Source organism: Cannabis sativa, chromosome 3 (assembly GCF_029168945.1).
Source record: "Cannabis sativa cultivar Pink pepper isolate KNU-18-1 chromosome 3, ASM2916894v1, whole genome shotgun sequence".
Classification (NCBI taxonomy): Eukaryota; Viridiplantae; Streptophyta; class Magnoliopsida; order Rosales; family Cannabaceae; genus Cannabis; species Cannabis sativa.
Window position 1 is genome coordinate 22,160,285 of NC_083603.1, and position 22,675 is coordinate 22,182,959.

A 22,675-nucleotide genomic window follows, 5' to 3' on the forward strand; every position below is an offset into this window, starting at 1 on the left:
ATATATTGGGAAGAAAATAAAGAAAAAAAAAAGTGGGGGTGGGGGAACAAGAGAATTACATTACATGATAAGCTAGCTGATAACACTCATACATCAGACACATTCTATTACATGGATAATTATGTTAGATTATAATCTAACAATCTTTGAAGTTGTTACAAAGGATATATTAGACTATAATCTAACTTCATCAACTTGTAGTAGTTAGAGGAAAGAAGATGAATCCTTGTTTATATTCCCACTTTAAGGTCAGTTTTTTCTTTTTATTTTTTTTCTCTTTCTGTCAACTGCATTCATTCGCATTCTCATTCTCATTTCAAATTCTCCGATCGGAAAGAACGATTCAGGAAATAATTTTTTTTTTTTTAACAAAACAACCGGAATAGGTTTCAATAAATAGCAAACAAGATTGATTATACAATTTTTACAAGCCTTATTACAGTTCCCTGAATCAGAATCATTACTCAGAATCATTACTTACCGCTTGCATTAGTCCACTTATTTCGGAATCCTTGAGATTTGCATCTACCTTTTCCAAACCATTCTTTAGTTCCTCAAGAGTGATCTGTCCACTATTATCGACATCTATGGACAACAATTGCAAGTCATGCACTAAAGAACAGAATACCCTAAACATAATCAAAATGTACATTTTTTCTCTATGGACATGGATCGTAGTATAATAATCGTACCTTAATTGCAATACATGCTTGTGCTTTGCAATAAATATAAATGGAAATAAAAAAGCTAACCAATAGTAATTTAATGAATGATTAACCTTATGTACACACCTTAAACTGCTATAATTATATAGTTTAGTTGACTGATAAATACTCACCCTAATGGCTATTTTCTTCAGCTTGTTCATAGTAGAGAATTGTTTCAAGCGCGATTAAACAGCGGAATCAAGAGGTTTGTCAGGAGCAACACCACCAACTTGAACCCAAGGGTGGCCTACGACATAATAGAAGCATTAAAACAAATATGTGAAGCCTAGTTTTAAGTTAGAAGAACATATTATTTGGAATGAAAAAAAAAACTATAGGTCGTCATATTTTAAATGGGAAAAGCTACTACTAATGCTCAAATCACCACATTCTAGTTTATACCATTAGAATTTTTAAAAAGGAGGGTCAGAACTCTAGATCATAAAACAATTCATATTGTATATTTCTTTTACTTTATGATAAAAAAAAAAAAAGCTCCAGATCATGCCAGTGTCAAATGATATTGCTTATTTAGACTAAAAAGATGCATCTATACAATAGAAAAATAAAATGTATGACTATGGATGCTAAACAAATTAAGTCACCTGACATAATAATCAATCAAGACCATTAACTTACTAAGAACTTCATGGACCGTAAGCCGCTTCTTAGGGTCCCTTACAAGCATTCTTCGAACAAGATCTTTTGCACTTTCAGATATGCTAGGCCATGGTTCAGAGATAAAATCGAGTTCTCCCCTTAAAACCTGCTCAAATATTCCTTGCTCCAATTCTGATTGATCCATTAAAAAGCAGGTACAATCGATATAAGTCCACAACTATGGATGATTAATGAATTTGTAAAACAACAAGATATGAAACATAAGATCCTTACCATCCCAAAATGGGGGCACTCCACTATGTAAAATATAAATGATTACCCCAGCGCTCCAAACATCACATTCTGGAGCATAATGCTTCCGTAACACTTTTGGGACGACATAGTAAGGACTACCGACCCATGTAGCGGAAAGGTCCATCTTCACTTCCTCTTTCGAACTATTTTGGTTTCCATCCACTTTCTTGTAATTTCCTTGACTGCATTTCCCATACACCAGATCATACCATTAGAGATAAGAAGAATGAAAAAAAAAAACGTGAATATAGACATTTTCCTTATAGAGAAAATGTCAAGTATGTGAGAAAGGCTATTTACAATGCCATTTTGCAAAACTGCCCCATACATACCATTCTTTGCTTTTTCTCTAAACGTTGTTTCTCAGCATTTGCCTTCTCATATTCTCCATTCTCCAAATGTCGTTGGTCTGGTCTAAGCCTGGAATCCGTAGGATATATAAAATAGAAAGACATAATACATATTGTTGCCCCTGTCACCATTAACATAATACATGCTTTCATCCCACTTTCCAAATATTGTAGCAACTTTTTTCCCCATAAGATCTTCAGCAAATCCATGAACCTGTATTTGTATTACATCATCAGATAAGAACGAATCTGTTAAATATGGTAGAGAATTGAAGAGCTAGACTGAAACATATATACTAATAAGAAAATTGAAATCTAAACGTGAAACTAACATTAGAAATAGAATGGAGCAGAGAAAATGAAGCTGGGTAAGAATCGCAATGTAATGATTGACTGCTGGTTTTCTTCTAATGAAACTTCAATTAAAAAGAAAAAAAATTCAAGGCTGCTAATGGCAAGTTTTAAAGGCTGCGAAAAGCCAAGACAAAAGAAAAAACCACCACAGTGGTCCATATATAATTTTAAACTGAATTAATAAGTTCACTGCAGAATCTTTAGCCATTGTTCATAAGTTCATTTACTAACAAGCCAAAAGACAAAGAATCTCCCTAATAAATGTCATGTGAAACGATTAAAATCACTTTTGGTACATTCAAAATCCCAATAGATGATTTCCTAATGGGAAAAAATTCAACAATAACCCAGTTATCAAAATTCATTATTTCTTAATTTTCGGGTCCAAGTTCATGAATAAACATAACTCTGTTAATAAGTACCTCCATTCTTCATACATGAAGAAAGAAAGAAAGAAAAATCAGACACCCAAACACAGAGTCAAGCAAAGTAAAGGAAAATAAAAAGGTAGAAAGAGTACCCCACGAATAAGGTGAGGGGAAGTGAGAAGGCATTTGGCGCTCCATAGAGGATCGTTGAGGTCCGCGCCATGGCGTTCGAGCTCTGTGGCGAGTCCGCCGTCGATAACGGCGGCACCGCCGGACTTCCTGAGAAACTCCGTCATAAGAGATGTATCCATTCAACGATGAAACAAAGAGAATGCAAATGAGAAAGGAAATACAAACCCAATACGCCATTGTCGATCGAAGCTCTCTCTCTCTTTACTCTGCTGATTTTGTTTCTCTCTCTAGCTTCTGAGAAAAGCTTCTCTCCGAGCAAGTCCGATAATTTATGGTTATTGAACAAAACATTGGTAGTGTACCCTAGAGAGAAGAAATTAGCAAGATTGAAAGATAGGTCTTTTTGAATGGGGAAGCAAGTGTGAAATATGATATGAAATTAATAATACATGTTCCGGCTATGACGAGGATCTTGGAAAAACCTATACCGGAGTGCAAAGCCATAGCTGCATTTGGTTGATCGTAAACCAAAGCGAGAAAATGGAATATACGGTTTGTTAGAGAGATATGTGGCTAAGATGATTTTTTTTAATTTAAAAAAAGATTATTTAATTTTTTGGGTTTAATTATTGAGTTTATTTATTAACGGGAGATAAACCTATAAATTTAACAGAACATTCTTTGTATATTCTGTTAAACCAAGAAATGTCGTTAAACCAATAAATGCCGTTAGATAGGCACTTTTAATATATAACTAGTCTAGCCCAAATATAATTCAAGAATGTTAGGGTGATAAAATTAACAAGGAGAAACTTGATTGTGCCTAGAATTTTCAACAACTAAAAGTAGTATAATCCAGACTCGAATACATTGGCCTTGATTTGATAAATGCAAATTGAACATTCTATTAACTGAGTCCCTAATGGCTAAGAACTTGATAGACAAAAAAATATAGACAAAAAAAGAAAAAGAAATACCACTGACTAAATTGTTAACATTCGAATATTAATGCTAAAAAATAACAATTATTACTAACAGATAATTTGGAGAGAAAAAATTACAATTAACAATAATAAATAAAAATACAAATAAGCACATTAGAGGTTAATCCATTCCTAAAGGCTAGAACTCCATTTAAAACATGGAGGAATGAAAATTGATTTATCAAAAAAGTTCACTCACTAATTAACATGACAGATTATCATCAAAATTCAAACCACAACCTCAAATTAACAGCAACACAGATTCAAATTAATGAGTAACACTAATCAGAACATAACAATACTATTTCAAAAATTTCAGATTCAGCAATAATACAATGATTAACTGATTAATTAATAATCGAGAAAGCTAACCAAAGGATGTAGCTATAACAGAGCCTAGACACCACAATAATGCCGTACCAAAACAGATTAGTTCAAAAAATTCCGAACAAAATTTCGATCATCGGTAACAAACAGATTATAATTTCAGCATCAAATTTTCGCTATTAGTAATAAACATATTAAAAATTTCAGATCAAAATTTCACAACAAACGGATTATTACCGTGAGGTAGCTGCTGAGATTAATAGCAAGGGACGGAGGAGCTGGCAGGTCGACGTCGACGTCGCGGCAGGCGTGCAGCTGAAAGTGTCGCCGTCGGCCGAGATCGGTGAGAGAGAGAGGAGTCGAGAGATGCGACGCTAGAAAGAGGTGAAGAAATGTTAGGAAAAATAATAATAATAACAATTATCAATTCGTTTTTTTTTTTTTAATTCATAATTTTTGAAAAAATTAATAATGGGACTATTTTACATATAGGCACAAATAATAATAAAATGATAAAAATACGTTTGAGGGAATTTTAAATATTTTTATATTTTTTTATAATTTTATTTACAAAAAATAATTTTTTAATGTATTTTTATTAATTTATTGTTGATATTTGTTATCTGTATGTTATTTTTTGTTATTGTTTTGATGTTATTTTTCTATTAATTTTATTTAATTTTCTTGTTGTTTTCGTATTATTTATATATATATATACTAGGTGATTGTTACGTGCATGGACGGAGGGACTTTAGCCCATGTGTGGGCTAAAGCCCTCACTCAAATATATACATTAAATTTTGTATATGTAGATATATACATATATTAATTCACTTTGCTCAATTTATTAAAGTCCAATTTACAAAAGTCCTCACTCAATATCTTAATCATGATTTATTAGCTACTCTTATTCTAATCAAGCCCATTTTAAAAGTAGTCTAATACAAATAATAAAAAAAATAATACTTTATTAAAAAATAAAATAATACCATTGACAACATTTATTTTATTTTTGTCAATAGTATTATTTTATTTTGTTGAAGATGAAAATTTGAAAGATACATTTATTATTATTTTTATTAGTTTTGACTTAATATTTATTCAAGCCCTCACTCAACTAAATTTCTGGCTTCGTCACTGGTTACGTGCCCACGTAGTGTTAGTTTTATTTAATATTTTAGTTTTTTATTTTAATTAATAATTAAAATAGTATAATTATTTGAACGATTTGTTTTATAAAAATAAAATATGTGTCAGTATATTTAGTAAGTAAAACATAGTTGTGTTATAATAATGTATGTTATTAATAGTAAAATGTACATTAATCTTCTAATTGAAAAAAATTCTATTATCTCATTTCATATTTAATAATAGCTACACAATTATATATTTATAGACTTTCACATTCTTTGCAAATTACTAATAAGCACCAATAATATTTTCATATTCTAATATTTTTCAACCTTCTCCTCTTGGTGGTAAAATTAAAAATAAAACTAAAAATAAGCACAAACATATAAGGTAAATACTAATTACAGCCCATTTCATCTTTTTTTTTTTATTATTTTTTTAAGCCCAAGCCCAAAAATCTCTAAGCCAACATAATCAATCTTCTTTTATATTATCTTTTCTAGATATTTTATCTATATTTTTCTTTTTTAAAAAATAAATAAAAAAATTATTAATATTCTCCGAAGATAGGTTTGTTAGAGAGATATGTGGCTAAGATGATTTTTTTAATTTAAAAAGAGATTATTAATATTTAAAAGATTGTTTAATTTTTTAGACAATGGGATATACGGTTTGTTAGAGAGATATGTGGCTAAGATGATTTTTTTTAATTTAAAAAAAGATTATTTAATTTTTTGGGTTTAATTATTGAGTTTATTTATTAACGGGAGATAAACCTATTAACATCGTTAAATTTAACAGAATATTCTTTGTATATTCTGTTAAACCAAGAAATGTCGTTAAACCAAGAAATGCCGTTAGATAGGCACTTTTAATATATAAAGATACCTAAATGATTTAATTTAAAATTACATCCATTGTATGATTTACTCCTTTATGATAGCAACTTTAATATGGTTTTTGAATATTTAATTTCTTAAAAATAATTAACATATGTAGCCATAAATTACATTCTCATAATTGCTAACTACAATTTTTATTTTATTTTGTTAAGCATACATCACACCTTACTATTGCTATATGATCAACTAATTATTATCTATCAAAAAAACTACCCAATAATACATGAGTTTTTTATTTACTTTTGTATTTGACTACTTAATAGTATCTTTTATTATTTTTAATTTGCATTTAACTACCCAATAATATATTTTTGTTTTGTTTATTATTTTGATTTTGTCAAAATTTAAATGAGATTATGTACTACAAAGTATCAAACACACAGACTCAATTATATACTACAAAGTACAAAATACATACAATAATATTGTTGATAAATTCAACAAATAAAACTTATAAACAAAATAGGATTAATATATACTAAAAAGAAAATATAACATCAAAATAAATAAAAATAATAAAAAATTATAGGGAAACTTACAAAAATACTGGAATCTGGGTTAATTTTTACAAAAATACTGTCATACGGAAAAGTTTTCAAAAATACTGTGTTTTTATAAAACACTAGTAAATCACAAAACAGTTTAACTTAAAACAACAGTAGAACAACCAAAAAACACTAGTAGAACACCAGTGAAAATTTAACACAGTATACTGCAGTATGAAACTTATGAAAAAACACAGTAAAAAAGTAAAAAAATACCGCCTGGCAGTATTTTTGTAAAAAAATGACAAAAGTTAATATATCATGTAAATTTCCAAATTATATACTATTACTAAATAGTATCCAAATAAGTACTTATCAATTTAACTAAACAATATAGAATCAAATTAAGCTTGCATTCTCTAATAATTAAACATTATGCTAAATAGTATCTAAACGAATAATAATTTACAGTTTCTTTTAAGCAATCTTATTAATACCATTTAGTATCTATATAATTTTGTCTTTGTGAAATTTTGAAATCAATTTGCTATATCATATAAAATCACTGAAATACTATTAACTTTATTTTTATGTGATAATAATGAATCCTTAATAATAATTTAATAACTTCATAAAATAGTGATATATACACATTTATTAAGCACAACAAGAAATAATGCTTTTTATAATACCCAAAAAGTATTATAAATATCTTTCCATAATACTTTTTGATGTATTAAGGAAGGCTGTGTTATTAAAAGTCATGCCACTTTTCATAATATTTTTTATGATTTATACTAAAGTATTATTAAAAACATTTTTATAATACTTTTTAACTATTATTTTAATACATTAATATGTTTAAATAAGCATTATCTTTATTATTTTTCATGATATATTTTTTCACTTATATTAAAAGTGTTATTGAATAATTTACGATAATACTTATTGTGTATTATTTTATTATTTTCATAAGTTTAAAGAATACTTATTATTATAGAATACTCAATAATAATACTTTTTTTTTTTTGTAATACTTTAACATTTTATAAGCTAAAAAAATAATTATTGTTTTAGTTTCATAACACATTTCCTTCCCCTTATATTTTATAATAAAACATTTTTTGTGTTATGTTATCATTCTCATAAGTCAAAGCCTAAAATATAATGAAAACTTTCAATTCCATTATTTTTTTTTTTCTTCATAACACAATTAATTAAAAAGACTAGTTAATTTTATTTCATAATACCTGCTTTGTGATTCAAAATATCCAAAATATGAAATACAACATTCTAATAAACTCAATCTCAAACACACCAACTGATTTGGCCTTATAAATGTAATAAATCTCATTACATAGTCTTGAAATCCTACACATCGAAACTTCTCTGAAATTCTGATGAAAAAATCTGCAAAATAGAATATATAACACGAATATACATGTATGTAAAGCATCAAATACATAATTGAGAAGTTCAAATAGAAAAACGAGACCAAACCACACTTTGAGTATATATTTATGAGAGCATAGCAAACCAAGACATCAGTATCAGGTACCTATTTAAGAGCACAAGCATGAATTTCACTACCATGATTCACATTTACCATCTCAATAGTGGCTGTCAAGATAGAATCTGCTTTTTACTTGAGAAAATAAATTTCTTAAACAAAACATTTGCATTAACTCATTCCTTTAGAACCACACAGAGTACACTATTATAATTTATAAAGTCACACAACAACATACCCAAACCAAAATAAACTACTGACCAAGACATTTTCAAATGATAAAATAAGGTAGCATTAAGAATCTTACAGTTTCGATGGAGCATCCCTGAGAACATCCAATGCTTGAATAGTGTCTTAAGCAGACTCATGTTGCTTGCTCTTTAAAAACGGTTGGAGATGAAGTAAATCCATCCAAGTTGATGTGGTGGTACAAACAAACAAGTATATAAGTGAATCTAAACCAGACACGTAGAATAGAGAAGCAAAAACTTGTATCATATTTGGTTCTCACCTACTTTTGAGGAGCATATCACTTTGCACGTTCTTTAAAAACTGTTGGAGATAAAGTAAATCAAACCTTAATAAACTAAGCCCAAAAATATGAGATCAGCATAGATGGATTGAATGAAAATGAAAAAACAACCAATACAAAATAAAATCTAACTAACTCTAAACGGTAAAGTAGTATAGATTAATTCAAATGTGAGAATGAAGGGCATTATACTAAAATTTCATAACTACTTTGTGCTGAAGAAACAATGAGTCAGAAAACACTCCTATCTCCAAAATTAACTCTATGAACTTGGAGTTGGCCTTAGAGAATATAAAACACAAATCCAAATCTCAATAGTTAAAGGGAAAATTCTCTGTTCATAAACAAGTTACTTTACAACAACAACAAGCTCTCATTCTAGTTATTCGTAAACTGAGTCGGTAGTACTCGAGAACAATAGACAAGAAAAATGAAATTTCAACGGTTTCAAAAGAGAATATTGCTAGAAACTCAGTCGGTAGTACTCAAGAACAATAATCATTATAAAGCAAATTATGAACTAGGATCTGCTCTTGGACGCATCTTTGTTATTGATATAACAACTACATGTAAGCAGAAAATAAATAAATACAGAGAGGTTTTAAATAATTCCTCAAGACAAGATCTTATGCATCGATTAGTATCTAAGGAAATACTATACCAATATACTACATAAATAGCCCAAGTTATATTAAATAACAAAATAAAGAAGAGGTCAACACTATTATAATGATGCCTTATAGAAAGTCAGGTGGTTTTATCTAAAACAGAACAAAGATTATCATAGCAACTAAAAAGGAAGAACTTTAATTACTGGTGTTCAATTTTATCACAATATTACAAAAATTTTGACCTCTTTCTTTTTTTTACCAAATTTGCTTAAGAATTAAAAACAGAGCATATCATACAAAAAAAAAAAAAAAGAATGGGAAAAGAAGTACTCACTCCTCCATTGGCCAGTGCAATGGCCATAATAGTTGCTGCTTCCATAACCCATGATAGAGGGTTCCACATAAACCTTAAGAACTTCAAAAATTTACTTTCCTGAAAAGACAAAAGAAATAAAAATCATTTTAACTAGAACATATAACAATGCTATTAAGTTTAACCAGAACATAGCCGCCTCTTTAGCCAAAATAAAACATGTGCTTCATCAAATAAGGGTTCCTTTTCGGAAGTGGATCATCCAATTGCTTCCTCGACAAATGATTCCAAATCTTATAGGACATACTCTGTAAAATCTCTTAGACAAATACATAGTGTGCCAACTTAAGCTCACAATCTCATATTCTCGATCTAAGCAGAATAAACTGCTCTTAAAAATCAAATAAGGGAATGTCACACATGAAAGGAGTACTGGTCTTGAACAAATACATACTGCTCTTAAAAATCAAAAAATCGTAATTTGCTAAGAATTCATTTCTAAGAACCAAATATCGAAAACCTAACCGTAAATAAATATAGAAACAAAGTGAGAACAACAAAATTGAAACGCAAACCTGTCTGACAAGATGATCAATGGTTCGATAGAAACAGCGAAGAGGAATCAATTCGTTTATCGACTATAGTTTCCAACCTAATTTCAAAAACCTAATTGCAAATATATATAGAAAGAAAATGAGAACAGAGTGAAATCAAAACTCTCTTTCGCAAAGCAACAATGTATATTAAAGTACTGTCTAGATATACATCAATCGAAAGTAAATCAAAAGTGAGCGAGACTAAAAACTTGTATGAAATAGAGAAAATGATTGTTTGAGAAGACAATTTGTCCAATTGGAAGATGATGATTAAAATTTAATTTGAGTAAAATCTACAAACCCATAAATTTCAGATATTCTAGATAATAATTAAACAGATGTCAAAGTGAGAAAGATAACTTACCTAGCCGGAGTGAAGAATGGAGACCGACTGATGGAGAAGAACGATGCAAATTTCAGGGGATAATCGCCATGGTAGCGTTTGTTCGTGAATGTGTAAAGCCCAGAAAAATAAAGCCCACCCGTGTAAACAACATCAGAGCTTGAGAGTGGGGGTCATTTCTTAAATCATTTTGGAAAAAACAAAATATAATTACATATTAGATAATCTGGTACATTTGTCAAGTATAGGATACATGCATTTAATTCTTTTTAAACTTTTGATTGGTTAAAATAAATTCCCTATGCTATAAGTTAATTTAACTTGGTCTTACAGTATCAATTCCCTATATCTATTCTATATAAAGTGTGCTTATATAACTGAAATTTTGATTTATGAGAAATTCATGCGTGACTTCTTATTTATATTAAAAATAAAATATTTTATTATTAAAAATAAAATGGTTTATGAAAAATTCATGAATGACTTTTTATTTATATATAATAAAATAAATCTCATTAAATCAAAAAAAAAAAATAAATAAATAAACATCATTAATAAAAATAAAAAAATGACTCAACATCAAATCTTCAATTACACGATACATGTAATTACTCAAACATCACATCTTTCAATTATAAAAAAAATGACTTTTTACGAGGGAAAATATGATTGTCTAATAGAGCTGAAACAATATGTTTTCAGTGTGATGAAAAATTAAAGCAATAATTTTGTTGATATCAAAAAGTTTAATTCAATTAATCTTATAATCTTAATTTTACTCTTTCTAGAATCAATATATGAACAATAATTTGAATTAATCTTATAATCTTAATTTTTTAATTCAATTAATAATTATTTGTCACGTAATTATTAAGTCTTTTCCCTTTAATTTTCCTTTTGTTGATGATGCTAATTTATTCAAATTTTGATTTCTACAATTTTTGTGTTCAGACCATTAAGGTAGTGTTCTACTAGGGGATCTAACGAGTTTTGCCTCTTCGCTAATGGCATCTAAGAGTTCAAATTCCAGTATTGTATAAATCTTCAATTTGTTCTATTTCTTATATTAACTGAAATTTTGCTACTTTTTTTTTTTTTAATTTACAACTTTATTGTTTATATCTTATTAGGGACATTCATGAAAATTAGAGTTTCTTTGAAATATACAATTAATGAGCATTACTTTTTGATCATAGTGTGTTTTCCATGGCTGAAAACCTCAATAATCTCTATCATTTGATATCAAATAAAATAAAATTATCATGATGTATACATTAGTGTGTTAAAATTGTCAAGCTGATATTTAGAATTGTTTATAATTAAATTGTTTCTTTGTCAAAATTAATATTAAGTATATTTATATGTTTATAGGTTTATCTATTTTCTCTTAGATCAATCATGCTCATATAGCAAAAAAATCATACTCATATAGACATGTTATTTTCATTTTGTAATTTAGATCTTCTTAGTCATTATTTAGTTCACTTAAACCTTTTCCGATTATGGTAACTGAAGTTTTGTTTCTTTTAAGTACTTCATTACAAAGATCTGTATTACATGTATTATTTATTTTGACTATGAGGAGGCGGATTTTTTTATTGGGAAACATATAGCGTGACAAATTATTGTTCATATATTGAATAATTATTTTTGAATAATGGGATTCATATATATAACTGTGTATATTGAATTCTTTATTCAAATAATTATTTTTGATTTTTACGTGATTATTTATTGTTCATATATCTAGAACCTTATTTGATTAAAGTTAAGATTATAAGATTAATTAATTTGTGATTTCTTCCTATACACATAATAATAATCTCACCTAATAACTAATAATATTATTTTCTTTAATTTTTAATTATATAACTTTCAAATAACATAGAAAAAAATTAGCATAAAATTTAGTATACGTGCCTCGTACGTAGTTTTTTGCTAGTATATATATATATATATATATATATATATATATATATAGGGCAAGACTATGGTAGGACAGCAAAAGTTCCCTACCAGTAGGGTACTTTTTTTAATCATTGATTTTAGATCGTGTGATTATTATAATATAAGATGTATACTCTTACGATAAGACTGCTTGTATATAATTAAAACTTTATATATTATAATAATATTTAATGATATATTTATTTAATTTAAAAAATAAAATTATATTAATAATTTGTAAAAAATATATTAATTTTTAATTTAAATTATTATTATTTTTTTAAAAATTAGTTAATTTTTTTTTATATAGATATTTATTTTCAAAATAATTTTAGTTACCAACTTTGCTATTAATATAATAGTATATTATTAATCAATATAAAATATCAAATGTGAAAAAATATATTTTTTTTTTATAAATATTAGACTAATTAGGAATTTTTCCTCCTGAAGTTTTTTGGGAGAAATTTACACGATACACTTAAGATCGGATTTTTATATATATTTACATTTTATGATTTTTTTTGTTACAGGTTTTTCTAGGGGTGTTCATCCGATCCAATCCGTACTTTTTTAGTCAAACAACATCCAATCCGCACTAAGTGTGGATTTCATATTTTGGATCAAATCCGATCCGCATAACATTTAAATCCAATCCAATCCAATCCGCAATAGTGCAGATTGGATTGGCTGTTTTTTTAATGATAAATTATTTAATATTTCATAGAAAAAAATTAAAAAAAAAAACTATTGTTTCTTAATCTCCAATAATAATCTATTTCCATCTCCATTTATATATAAATCAAACCAATATACATATATGTCAATATATATGTACTCATCTTTAGATTTACACTAAAGTATATATGTATTCATTACTAAAATAAATAAGTTAGTATATATATTTAAATTTATGTGTATGTGTCTATGTGAATAAGAATAATTTTTCTTGTATTTTTTATTATAAAACAAATAAAATACACAAACTCAATATATTATTAAAAAAGATTAAGAAATTAAAAGTTTCTGTCTTTTTTTTTTTTTTTAATATTATTAGAAAATTAATATATATTATATATATTATAATTTTTTAAAATTATATATAATTAAGTGCGGATTGGATTCGATCGGTTACTTTTTGAGGTCAAACAACATCCAATCCGCACAAGTACGGATTTTAGATTTTTCAATCAAATTTAATCCGCGCAAGTGTGGATTGGATCGGATACTTAGTGAACACCCCTAGGTTTTTCTTTGTTTTTTTTTTTTAGAAAGAAACATTGTTTTTACGCTGTTTTCTTATTAAAACAATGTGAAAATAACACTCTGTATTTTAAAAAAAAATTAAAATCCGTAAAAATATAAAAATAATTGTAGATCCAATAAAATATAAATTTTTTATTATTTTTGAGTGTTTATAAAATAATTATTTTTTCAATTTCCAAAAAATTAATAACATGCTTTTTTCAATTTAAATGTTTAAATTTAAAAACAAAATATGAAAAAAAAAAATATTATACAAGCAGAGGAAAAAAAAAACTTCAAAAGAAAAATAAAAGAAATTCATTAGTATAATAAAATTAATAAAATAGTTTCCTACAATAAAATACATTGTATTACAATAAAACTTAAAATCCCTACATGATAATTGGTTCAAAAACCTTTCTTATACTATGGGGAAAAAACAACCCGCTCCATATTAGAGAATCTCTTTATATATAACATGATATATTTACCTTTTTATTAAGAAATAAATTTTAAGATTCTTATTTCTCCACTCACCAAATGAAATACCAATAATATATAAAAGCAAGATTATTAACTACAAAAAGAGCTCAAAACTTCTTGATAAAATTAAAAAATTACTCAAAATAATGAAATTTAAATTAAAAAAAAATAAGAGATTTACCTTTGGAGAAACCAATTTTAAAATTCTAGTTTCTTCACTCTAACAATGAAGTTCTAATAATATGAAAACTAAATTTCATATCATCAAATTGAAAGCCATTTTTTATATGTGATTGTAATTTTATGTGTGCTTTATATAGAGTATTAAGTTAGCAATAGTTAATTGAGAATAATTATATTTTGGCAGTTTTTTTTTTTTTTTTCAATAATAATTGTTGTCTTCTTATTTAGTGAAATGGAATTTGAAACAAATGGTGTTTTACATTCAATCCTATTTTTTTTTTTTTTTAAAAAAAATTGATTTAAATACAAATGATTAATAAATTATGATAAAATTAAAAGTAAATTTGAATTTAAATTAAAAAAATTCAAGATTTTTTACGGTAGAATTTGGTCATAAAATTTTTTTTTTTTATTTAATACATGTATTATATATAATTTGTTCAATTGTAAAAATAGAAATAAAAAAATGTTTAATGGTACATGGTGATTTTAAATTAATTTATATATATTATGTTAAATTATTAAAATAATACTTTTTTTTTTTTTTGAAAATTACTATTAAATTACAATGTATATAATTAATATAATTAAAACGTTATATATATCAAATAATTAATATTACAATCAAAGGTCATTTAAAAATTAATTGAAAAATTAGTTATATAATAAAAAATAGTTAATTAGCATAATATAAATTTTTTTGGCTGTTACATGATTAATGTAAATTATTAATTATGTATTATTATTATTATTATTATTATTATTATTATTATTATTATTATTATTATTATTATTGTATCTTGTGTTGAAAAACTCTATTATTAATATTGATATTTATTATTACATTACGATACATGAATTATGGCAATTTAAGTTGATAATTGTTGGTACTCGACTTCGGAAGCAAGGGTGTCGGAGTTCAGGAAGCAGTTCAACAACACACAACGAAGGGTTGGAGTGCCCGAACAACTCAAGACCAAACAGTTCATTGCAAGTTGGCGAGCCCCTACTTTTGCTTGTCCCTAGAAGTTTACTCATCAAGTGCTCCTCAAGATGTGCTTTTTTTCATAGTTAAATAGAATATAGAATAAAAAGTCATATATAATATGTAAATATTTACCTAGACGTAATTTTACGAATATATAACAAAATCAAAGAACATTTAAAAAAAAAAAATCGAAGAGTTTATCTAAATTTGTCAAAACATGCCTAAACTAAAACCCTACATATCAATGTTATTTATTATGAAAGATTAACTGACACAGCAGAGCAAAATCTTTATGTAATCATATTTACACCTAATTTTATATTTTAAGATATTCAATGATTTTATATGTATATTCAACAATGACTTTGGATGATTTTTTCTTCTTCTTGAAGTTTTTCTCCAGGCCGGTCTCTGGTACAGTAACAGTAACAGTAAGAGAGTTTCCATCTCTGTGTTCCCTCCGCCCTTTTCTCTCAATTTCCCGACACTTCTAGCTCTTTTTCCCCCCCTGATCTCCCCCATGTCAACCTTAATGATTGCAAATAGCCCCCGTATCTTCCGTGCTCAGCATCTCTTTAATGCAATCTCTCTCTCCCAGTTGCATTTAATTCTGACGGCACCCTTTTTTGGGCATTTAATGCTCGATCAGAACTTCCCTCTTCTCTATCTCTCAATACCCTCACTAAAATCCACCCAAACCATCCTTTCCATCTTCTCAAGCATTTACTTCTGGGTCATCATTTCCCCTCCGCCTCTGCAGATCGCTATTCCAGGAATCGAAGCGATGTCTCCCAGCTCCTTTCATCGCCTGACGCGCCCATCCATCTCCAGGTATCTCCTTCGCTCTTCTTCTCTCCTTTTTCTCTATTTATTTCTGATTTGCCACAACTGTTCGTCACCACCTATCTATCCCATTTCACATTCTTCCCAGACTCTCTCTCTTGTTTCAATGGCCTCTTCCTCCTCCACTCCCAACCTTCTCACCCCTCTCTCCGAAGAAGAAAGCCTCATTCATGATTTCGATCACATATCCATCTCTTCCTCGTCTGACCCAAATGCCTTCTGCCTCATCTTCAAGCTCCTCTCCCCCAGAACTGCTAAGCCTGCTTGGATCAAAAAGGCTATGTCTGAGGCATGGACCCTTCGTTTCCCAACCAAAATTTCTGAATACCACTCTGGGCTTTTTCTGGCCACATTCCAATGTGATGGGGATCGTCGTCGCGTCCTCGAAGAGCAACCCTGGCACTTTGATAAGTTCCTCATTGTATTCACCCATCCTGACGTTTCCCTAACCCCCACCCCTGAAAGCATCCGATATACCCCCTTCTGGATTCAAGCCCACCGTATCCCCTTTGGTCGCAGAAGTCTTCAGCTGGCCCAGTTCATAGCTGATGAACTGGGTGATCTTATTGAAATCTACCCACTTTCCCTGCTCGAGAACTCTGGTCCTTTCCTTAGGCTCAGAGTCTTGCTAGACATTACCAAGCCTCTGCGCAGGGGTATGACTATCCGTTTTAGGTCCATTCATGAGCCTAAATGGATAAGTTTCAAATATGAAAGCCTTCCAAATTTCTGCTACTTCTGTGGTCGACTGGATCACACTTACAACAAATGTTCTCGTTACCTTCTCCGTTGTGATAATTTTCCTTCCCCTCCTATTCTTGAATACACTGACTTTCTTCGTGCTCCGGCCCAATCCCATCTCAAAAAGAATCTGTTTGACATCTCCAATGCTACTCCGTTTGAGGAGCTTATCCCTCCTCTTGCCTCCCCGGCCCACAGTCTCCAGCATGCAGTTGACCAGTTCCTTCGTGTCCATTCCCCACCTCACACCACCACCATTGTTACGTCCACATGCCTTTCCCCAAATTTCGCCCCCCCTCAGTCAACTCATCAAGCCACTCCAACCCCAATCATGACCACATCCACCATTTCTCACACTGTCAAAGGGAAAGGCATTGCTTTCCCTGTCTCTGAACCACCTATTTCCAGGCCCCCGGGCATTGTTATCCAAGAATCCTCCACAAGATCTTCTCCCACTTCCTCAGTGGGAACCCGTAAACACTTCACTAGAAAATCCACTCAAGTTGGGGACTCTGTCAGGAGTATGCTCAAGCGTGCTCGTGCAGCCCCTGGTGATGATGCTGTGGTCCCTTCTGTTTCTGATGATGAACCAACGGCGGGTGTCGCTACGCGACCCCGCCGAGAAAAATGAATCTCTGCAGTTGGAACGCTCGAGGTTTAGGGAGTTCTCGAGCGTTCCGTCACCTCTCCCTTCTGGTCAAGCAACACCAGCCTGTCCTGCTTTTTGTTATGGAAACCAAGCTGCCTGCCAACCGGGGACTCAACTTGAAGTATAAGCTTAATTTTGATAATGTTTTTGAAGTTCCTAGGAATGGGTTAGGGGGGGTCTTTTGCTTTTTTGGAAAAACTGTATCGATGTAACTGTGGTTTCTTACTCCCTTAATCACATAGACTGTTATATAAATAACTCTAATGATATCAACTGGCATTTCACTGGTTTCTATGGTTCTCCTTATGTTAATTCTAAAATTTTTACTTGGACGCTTCTTAATCGCTTATTTGATACTGCCCCTTTATTACCATGGTTAGTGATAGGAGATTTTAACGATTATTTATCCCTCAATGATCGCAACTCTGCCACTCCTCCTCCCCCTCACGCTATGCACCAATTTCACTCCTTCCTTCATTCATGCAATTTAACTCCTCTTCCATGCACGGGAAACAAATTCACCTGGCGCCATGGTTCCACTCTGGAACGCCTCGACTGGTGCACTACTTCCCCTTCATGGAAGGCTCTTTTCCCTCATGCCTCTCTCACCCATTTGGGCTTTTATGGCTCTGATCACAGGGCCCTTAAACTCCAACTGGAAGACACTTCCTTCAGAAACCATCACCACTCTCGTTTCCACCTTGAGAACTATCTTCTTAACGACCCCTCCTTCCCAACCATGGTCCGAGACTCTTGGTACACTCATTCCTCCCCTTCCCCCCTCCCTCTTCAGCATTTCCTCAACAAACAATCTTCTTGCCTCTCTACTATTAAGGTCTGGCAATCATCACAACCCTCCCTTAAACACCAAATTTCTCGCACTCAAGCTGAACTTGACCGGCTGTTAAATAACAATCACTCAGCTCACCTTGATAACCAACAGATATCTCATCTCCAATCTGAGCTTAATCGGCTCCTCCTAAAAGATGAAATCTATTGGAAACAAAGATCAAGGGTTGCCTGGCTTCGTGCTGGAGACAAGAATACCCGGTTTTTCCACTAAAAAGCTTCTAATCGAAAACGCAACAATTACATTCGGGCTCTCACTCTTCCTGATGGTTCCATCATTCATGACACTCAAACCATTTGTGCCCAATTTCTTTCTTTTTACACTGATCTTTTTACCTCTCAAGGAACCTCCCCATCTGCCATCTCTTCCATCCTTCAGGGGGTCACCAAGTCTCTTTCCTCTGTTCAATCTGCTTTCCTTGCTGAGCCCTTTACTGCTGAGGAGATTAAAACAGCCATGTTTAGTCTCTCTGGAGACAAATCCCCCGGCCCTGATGGCCTAAACTCTTTTTTCTATCAGAAAAATTGGGACACTATCGGTCATGATCTCACTCAGGGTCTTCTTCACATTCTCAATAGTCATGCTGATTTTTCTCAAATCAATAACACTATATTGGTCCTCATCCCTAAAAAGAAAAATCCTAAAAATGTTCGTGATTTTCGTCCAATCAGCCTCTGCAACACTTTGTATAAGTGCCTCTCTAAGGTTTTGGCTAATCGACTTAAACTTGTTCTTCACTCTATTATTAGTCATAACCAAAGTGCTTTCCTCTCTGGGAGGCAAATCACGGATAACATTGTCATTGCCAATGAACTCATTCATGCCATTCATTCTAGAAAGCATGGCAAAGTTGGATGGGCTGCGATCAAATTGGATATGGAAAAAGCCTTTGACCGTGTTGAATGGTCTTTCATTTCTCATTTCCTTCACCATATTGGTGCCCCTCCTACTTTCACTTCCCTCATTCATAAATGCCTCTCCACTGTCACCTATCAACTGTCCCTAAATGGTCAATTATCAAAGGTGTTTTCTTCCTCACGAGGCATTCGTCAAGGTGACCCTTTATCACCTTATCTTTTCTTAATCGTGGCTGAAGGCTTGTCTGCTGCCATTCGCCTTCATGAAGAAGCCAACCTTCTCTCAGGTATTAAAATTTGCCGCGGGGCTCCTGTTTTTTCCCACCTTCTCTTTGCTGATGATATCATGGTTTTTGCCCCTGTTTCTACCCAATCCTCGGAGGCTATAAATCACATTTTGCATCTTTATCATGAAGCCTCTGGTCAATCTGTTAACAGGGACAAGTCTTCCATTCTCTTCTCCCCTAACACATCTTCTGATTCTCAAACAAATTTTCGATCTTCCTTATTACTTCAGGGTGAAGGTTTCATTAGTAAATATCTTGGGGTTCCTCACTGTATAGGTAGAGTCAAGAACTCTGTTTTTCACTATCTTATCCAAAAAACTTCTTCTAAACTTAGTTCTTGGAATGAAAAACTTTTTTCCCGTGCTGGCAAAGAAATTCTTATTAAATCAGTCATCCAAGCAATCCCTTCTTTTGCCATGTCCTGTTTCAGACTTCCAAAATCCACCTGTGCCTCAATTCAAAGCTTAACAGCTAAATTCTGGTGGGGCTCCTCTTCGAATAAACAAAAGATTCACTGGAAAAATTGGCCTGCTCTCTCGGCTTCCAAGTTTTTTGGTGGCTTGGGATTTCGTTCCCTTACTTCACACAATCAAGCTCTTCTAGCCAAGCAGGCTTGGCGGATTTGGTCCAACCCTGACTCCCTGTTACACTCTCTGCTTAAGGCGCGGTATTTTAAACATTCTGATCTTCTCCACGCCCCTAAAGGTCATAACCCGTCTTTTACCTGGAGAAGTCTCCTTTGGGGCACTCAACTTCTCAATCAGGGCCTTGTTTGGAAAATCTCCTCTGGTAATGATGTACCTCTCTCTGCCCCAAACTGGATCCCCAACATTTCACACCCAACTTTACTTCATCCCATTGATCCCTCCTCTTCCACTGTTTCCTTTTTTATTACTCATGATCGCACCTGGGATATTGATAAACTGTACCATTATTTCCCATCTTATCAGGCTGAGGCTATCCTTAACATTCCTTTGGATATTGGATCTTCGGATACCCTCATCTGGGGATCGCATCACTCTGGCCTTTTCACTGTTAATTCAGCATATCATTTAGCCCAGTCCAAGGCCCTCAATTCCTCTCCTTCTACTTCCAACCCCAACCCTTATAAGGATTGGTGGAAAACTCTTTGGACCTTGAAAATCCCTCCCAAAATTAAACACTTCACTTGGAAAGCTTTCAACCACCTTCTCCCGTGTTCTTTAAACCTGTTCCTTAAACATGCTATCCCTTCTCCTACTTGCTCTTTTTGTGGGGTAGAAGCAGAATCGGTCTCTCATGCTCTCCTTCACTGTACCAAAGTCAAACGAATTTGGCATCATACCATCTTTAAGCAGTTTTTTCAAGACCATTTCAGGCTCGACATTAAAGATTTCTATCTTCTCAGTCTTTCGCTGCTTCCCAAAGACCATATTCCCTTGTTTCTTGGTATAATCTGGCAAACTTGGAACATCAGAAATGCCCACCTCTTTCAAAAACATTCTCCTCAGGCTAATGTTCAAGAAACGTTTGCAAGCTTTTTGCAGGATTACCAGGAAGCCCAAGCTCTCTCCCCTAGCTCTCACCACACTGTCACTCATTGCTCTGCTGATTTGGATCACATTTTGACCCCCTCTTCTACGGCACTTTTTGTCGATGCTGCACTTAACACTCATGCCCCTGCTACTGGTATTGGATTGGTTTTTATGCAGGGTCTCTCTCATGTTCTTCTGTCTACAAGGATTTTCAAGCCCGGAGCGTCTTCCCCTCTCTTTGCAGAAGCTCAAGCTCTCTATGAAGGTTTGAAGTGGTGTGTTGCTTCTAATTTGCAGCCACGGTTTGTCTTCTCAGATTGCCTTAACCTCATTACCAAGGTGAATGGTAATTGGCAGGATAATTCTTCTTTATCCTCCCTTGTTCAAAGGATCAGAACCTTCCTCTCCAGTTACCCTGAAGCAACTTTGATGCATGTCCATCGCCAACACAACGACAAGGCTCATTCCCTTGCAAGGCTTGCTCTCAGGTTGAGAGATGAAGACTAGGCGGTTCTCTTAACCCTTTTAGGCTGTGTTGTACCTCTCTCTGTTTCTTTGTTAATCAGCCTCTTGTTATTTCAAAAAAAAAAAAAAAAAAAAAAAACAATGACTTTGGTAAATTTATATTCAACAATGACCAGTTCAATGTCAATTACGAATCTTATTGTGGCTTACCCAACAATTTCTCTAAGATTTATATTTTATATTCACAACAAAAACAGGAAAAGGGAAAAGAAAAAAAAAAATTCCTGGATCGCAATACATCTACACATTACCTAAGGTGCCGTTTGGTAATACTTTTATTTTTTAATTTTTTAATCACAAAATGAAAGTAAAACTTTTGTTTTTAAAAAAATTATTTTTGAAAAACAAAAATGCGTTCTGTAACCACTTTTGTTTTTTCAATTTTAAAAACTAGAAAACAAAAGTGTGTTCTGTAAAGTTCATTTTTATTTTTATTTTTTGATTTTATTTAATTCGTGTCTAGGTCCGGGGTCGGATTCGGGTTCAAGTCAAAAGTCGGGTTCAACGCCAGGACCGTTGGGAGGGGATTTGGGTCCGGGTCTGGTCGTAATCCAAAAGATTGATTAAGAAAAAAAAACTGTTTAAAAAAATATTGAAAGTGATTTTTTTTGTTTTTAAAATTTTGATTTCTAATTATAAAATTGAAAAGTAAAAACAGTTTTATTGAAACATGTTTTTGAAAAATATTTTCACTTTTCTACTTTTAAAAACAAAAAACTGATTAAAAAAGTGTTACCAAACGGCACCTAAGCTAACTAATTCAACTTAAAATTCCTTGAGAAATTAACAACTTTTCTTGTCCTTACCCAAAAATTAATTGTGAGCTGATTCACCTTATGTTAATTTACTTTATAATTTGAGATAAAGCAAAATAATAATAATAATAATAATAATAATAATAATAATAATAATAATAATAATAATAATAATAATAATATATTCTGAAATAAAAATAATTTTCTTTTTGAAATAAAAATAATTTAAACAAACAAAATAAACACACT

General features: G+C 31.2%; 2 protein-coding genes and 2 long non-coding RNA genes across 7 annotated transcripts; 2 read left to right on the plus strand and 2 right to left on the minus strand.

Moving 5' to 3' along the window:
* Positions 1 to 383: 383 nt before the first annotated feature.
* LOC115719899 (uncharacterized) lies at positions 384 to 3,077 on the minus strand. Its single transcript, XR_009686814.1, has 4 exons — positions 2,847 to 3,077; positions 1,955 to 2,186; positions 1,602 to 1,804; positions 384 to 1,499 (listed from the first exon to the last, which is right to left on the minus strand). It is a non-coding gene; the product is annotated as an uncharacterized LOC115719899 (long non-coding RNA).
* A 4,794-nt stretch (positions 3,078 to 7,871) lies between these two features.
* Positions 7,872 to 10,765, minus strand: LOC115711677 (uncharacterized). 4 transcript variants are annotated; one of them, XR_009686816.1, is made up of 5 exons: positions 10,581 to 10,765; positions 10,196 to 10,286; positions 9,642 to 9,740; positions 8,676 to 8,716; positions 7,872 to 8,542 (listed from the first exon to the last, which is right to left on the minus strand). It is a non-coding gene; the product is annotated as an uncharacterized LOC115711677 (long non-coding RNA). The 4 variants fall into 4 exon arrangements; XR_009686815.1 differs by having other exon boundaries at positions 7,872 to 8,064; positions 8,472 to 8,716; XR_004010583.2 differs by having other exon boundaries at positions 7,872 to 8,716.
* A 5,589-nt stretch (positions 10,766 to 16,354) lies between these two features.
* LOC133035980 (uncharacterized) lies at positions 16,355 to 17,620 on the plus strand. The gene has a single exon (XM_061112441.1). The coding sequence runs from the start codon at positions 16,355 to 16,357 to the stop codon at positions 17,618 to 17,620; it is 1,266 nt and encodes a 421-aa protein (XP_060968424.1).
* Positions 17,621 to 18,624: 1,004 nt separating this feature from the next.
* LOC133035981 (uncharacterized) lies at positions 18,625 to 21,653 on the plus strand. The gene is made up of 2 exons (XM_061112442.1): positions 18,625 to 18,688; positions 18,832 to 21,653. Exons 1-2 carry the CDS (start codon positions 18,625 to 18,627, stop codon positions 21,651 to 21,653), a joined length of 2,886 nt encoding a protein of 961 aa, XP_060968425.1.
* The last annotated feature ends 1,022 nt before the right edge of the window (positions 21,654 to 22,675 follow it).